Source organism: Micropterus dolomieu, linkage group LG17 (assembly GCF_021292245.1).
Source record: "Micropterus dolomieu isolate WLL.071019.BEF.003 ecotype Adirondacks linkage group LG17, ASM2129224v1, whole genome shotgun sequence".
In the NCBI taxonomy this organism is placed as follows: Eukaryota; Metazoa; Chordata; class Actinopteri; order Centrarchiformes; family Centrarchidae; genus Micropterus; species Micropterus dolomieu.
The window spans coordinates 37,021,194-37,025,257 of record NC_060166.1 but is presented as its reverse complement, the minus strand read 5'-3'; the positions used below and the strand labels follow the sequence as shown (position 1 = coordinate 37,025,257).

Sequence of the window (4,064 nt, the reverse complement as noted above, 5' to 3'; positions counted from 1 at the left end):
ATTCCTGGAGCTCTTTCAGCAAATAAGAGCTCAGGAACATCAGGGGAACAACTCCAGTGGATTAATTTCCCACTTCTCTCGCGTCATCAGTGGAATTATTGGACATTTTGGTGAAGGGCACGCCCGCTGTTGCTCGGGCTGTGAAGCGCAGAAGGAGAGGAAAACGAGCCGTGTCGCTCATGCGTCTCCAGCGGCGTGGACTCTGCACACCACCAATATTTCGTGACGTGCGCGCACTGTGCAACAAACTGGACGAACTTCAGCTACTGGTGGGGAAAAACAGAGACTTTTATTCGTCTTCTGTTCTGTGCTTCACGGAGAGGTGACTCTGTGAACTGAGACCAGAATCCACGTTGCAGCTGGCTGGCTGGCTTCCAGCTGTACAGAGCAGACCGCTACACAGAACTCTCCGGCAAAACAAAAGGTGGAAATATCTTTTTTTATATTAACCATGGCTGGTGTACTGACACGACAGTGATTCAGCAGCACTGTTCTCCTGATCTGGAATATTTTATCATTAACTGTAAACCCTTTTTCTCCCCTCGTGAGTTTGCTTTATTCACTCTGGTCTGTGTTTACATTCCACCGCAGGCCAACGTGCACGACGCACAGTGCATGCTGGCCGACCGGATACTGTGTGTGGAGCAGACAAACCTGGACTCCCTTGTTTTTGTTCTTGGTGACTTTAACAAAGGAAACCTCAGCCAAGAACTCAAATACAAATACAGTGTCCAAAGAAAGAGGGGAACACTTTGTATTGGTGCTACACTACAGTAAGCAGTGCCTATCATGCCATCCCCCACACTCCACTGGGTCACTCTGATCACATCACAGCTTCAGCCCCAGTCCACCACTTCCTCCTCCTACCCCCTCAGAGTTGCCCCCCCACCCCCTTCCATCTCAGAGAGGGATGTCAAAAGACTTTTCAGGAGACAGAAACATTGCTAAGCAGCTGGGCCAGACTCTGTCTCCCCATCCACCCTGAAGCGCTGTGCTGATCTGCTGTCTCCGGTGTTCACAGACATTTTTAACACCTCACTGGAGCCAAGTGCCAGCCTGCTTCAAAGCCTCCACCATCATCCTTGTCCCAAAAAAAAAACAATTGGTAGTAGTAGTGAAGTCTTTTGAGCATGTTGTGTTGTCCGACCATAAATCCATCACAGACCCACTCCTGGACCCCCTTCAGTTTGCCTACACAGCCAACAAGTCTGTAGACAATGCAGTAAACATGGCCTTCACTTCATCCCCCAGCACCTGGACTCCCCAGGAACCTACGCCAGCATCCTGTTTGTGGATTTCAGCTCTGCTTTCAATACCATCATCCCGGCCCTGATCCAGGACATCTCTCCCAGATGAGCGTGCCTGACTTCACCTGCAGGTGGATCACAGACTTCCTGACGGACAGAAAGCAGCAAGTGAAGATGGAAAACAGCACCGGTTCCCCTCAAGGCTGCATTCTTTCCCCTCTGCTCTTCTCCCTGTATACCAACAGCTGCACCTCCAGTCACCAGTCCGTCAAGCTCATGAAGTCTGGGTATGACACCACCCTCATTGGGCTCATCATCATGAGTCCGCCTACAGGTGGTACAGGTGACCTGGTGCAGCTAGAACAATCTGGAGCTCAACACTCTGAAAACAGTGGAGATGGTCGTGGACTTCAGAAAGAGCCCAGCCCCACACTCCCCCATCATCCTGCATGACTTCCCAGTCGCCACTGTGGACTCCTTCCGCTTCTGACCATCACCTCCCACACCAAGAAGGCCCAGCATAGGATGCACTTCCTGCAGCAGCTGAAGAAGTCCGTTGAGTCCATCCTCACCTCCTCCATCACCATCTGAGACCGGTGTTCATGTCCCGTGTGTCAACTTTTAACATAAAATTTTTATTTAAGTTACGTGAGTTATATAAATTGTGTAAGTTACGCAAGTGACGTTAGTTAACTTACGTGTCAAACTATGATCTTTTCCTAACCTTAACCAAATACTTTTTGTGCCTAAACCTAACCAAAGTACAACATTTCACAACTGTTATAATGTGCCATTTTAAAATGGCGATGTTTTGTTACTCTCATTTGAGAGTATTTAGTTATATAACTATATTACTGTCTCTGAATTGTAATGCTTTACAGAGGGTTTTTTTTTAAACTTTTTTATGGGGGCATTATTCTGACATAGGTGGGTTCTAGTGATGTACAGAGTAATATTCGCCGATGGGGTGGGTCTTTGTCATAAAAATTAACCTTCGGACCAGACCAAGTGCCCCTCAACGTCAGTTATTACAATATAGTGCTAAATAATTGGATAAAATTTGCTGTATTTGTCAGGGCCAAACTATTACAGTTTACAGTGTCCACCATCAACACAGATAAGTTTGGTTATGACACCTTTGGGGTTTCACGTCTGTTCTCCTGACTAAACATTGCGATGGACTGGCTGGAGACTTAAAGACAACAAACACTGAAAGACTACATTTATGAACACAATACGTTCTGGTGACAACTGGAAAATAACAACTATTAAAATGATCTGTAGCACCTTACTATAAATATCAAAGGTCAGCAAATCTTCCCTCGGGGTATAAAACAACATTTCTCTTCTGACTCGTCACATATTGATGCTTGGTCAAGGCCCTTTGCCATCGCCTTTTTACACTCAGGTTACCCCTTTTGCGTCATTTATTGACGTTAAGGGCTCTGCGGTCAAGTTAGCAATGCTTAGCAAGAACACATATATTCCAGTAAAGTTAGCAACAATACATATGCAACGTCACTTTCAGAATAAAACGCTTGCGTATCGAAAAAAATCGCCATTTTGAAACGGCACGTTATTAAAGTTGTGAAACGCTGTAGTTTGGTTAGGTTTAGGCACAAAAAATACTTTGTTCGGTTTAAGCAACAAAACTACTTGGTTGTGGTTGTGGTTGCATGACAAATTCTACTCAATTTTCGTATTTCAAACTTGGTGCCTACTTCGACATCAGGCTGTTAAAATATGTATTTTTCCTGATTCTAACATCTTTATATGTTTTAATTCTTTGTGCTAATCTTTTGCTCATTGTGGTTATCTGTCTTAACAGAAGCTTACATGAACCTATGTACCTTTTTCTGTGCAGCCTGTTTGTAAATGAGCTGTATGGTAGTACAGGGTTGTTTCCATTCCTTCTGCTTCAGATTCTCTCTGACATTCACACTGTTTCTGTTCCCTTTTGTTTCCTGCAGATTTTCTGTGTGTATTCTTATGTAGCTGTGGAATTTGTCAATTTAGCCATCATGTCTTATGACAGATATCTTGCTATCTGTTATCCTCTACAATATAACACACGTATGACATTCAAGAAAGTTGTCATGCTTATTGGTGTATCATGGTTATACCCTTTTCTTGTAGTTGCTGGTACGACATCCTTAAGTTCCTCTTTACAGCTGTGTGGGAACATCATTGATAAAGTGTTCTGTGACAACTACTCAGTTGTCAAACTGGCCTGCTCTGACACCACAGTTAATAACATTTATGGACTTATTGCCACTTACTTTGTAGTCTTTGGTCCTGTAATCTTAATTATTTACACTTACACGAGGATTCTTAAAGTTTGTTTTTCTGGTTCTAAACAGACCAGACAAAAAGCTGTCAGTACCTGCACTCCTCACCTTGCTTCTCTGCTCAACTTTTGTTTTGGGGCATCCTTTGAAGTATTACAAAGCAGGTTTAATATGAGCAGTGTACCCATTATTTTGCGCATTTTTTTATCATTATACTTTCTTACATGCCAGCCACTGTTCAACCCTTTACTGTATGGCCTGAAAATGTCCAAAATCCGTAACATATGTAAAAATCTGTTTTCTTCTGAAGTGTAGATGATCCAACTCATGAGCTGGGGTTGAATTTTGTCTTTATTACACTTTGGAACCATTACTCAAGAATGTCCCATTCATAAAATTCAATTAATCTAAATTTAACAGCTCCCCCGAAAAGCTTGAGCTTGAAACCAGTGAAGCACAGATCTGATCCGTTGGATCCATATCACAAATTTGTGATTAGTTATTTTGGCTTGTATACAATTGATTGGTG

The 4,064-nt window shown here is 43.3% G+C and overlaps 1 protein-coding gene across 1 annotated transcript; it reads left to right on the top strand.

The window, feature by feature from the left end:
* Positions 1–2,923: 2,923 nt before the first annotated feature.
* On the top strand, positions 2,924–3,850 carry LOC123986420 (olfactory receptor 11A1-like). Its single transcript, XM_046074664.1, has one exon. The coding sequence runs from the start codon at positions 2,924–2,926 to the stop codon at positions 3,848–3,850; it is 927 nt and encodes a 308-aa protein (XP_045930620.1).
* The last annotated feature ends 214 nt before the right edge of the window (positions 3,851–4,064 follow it).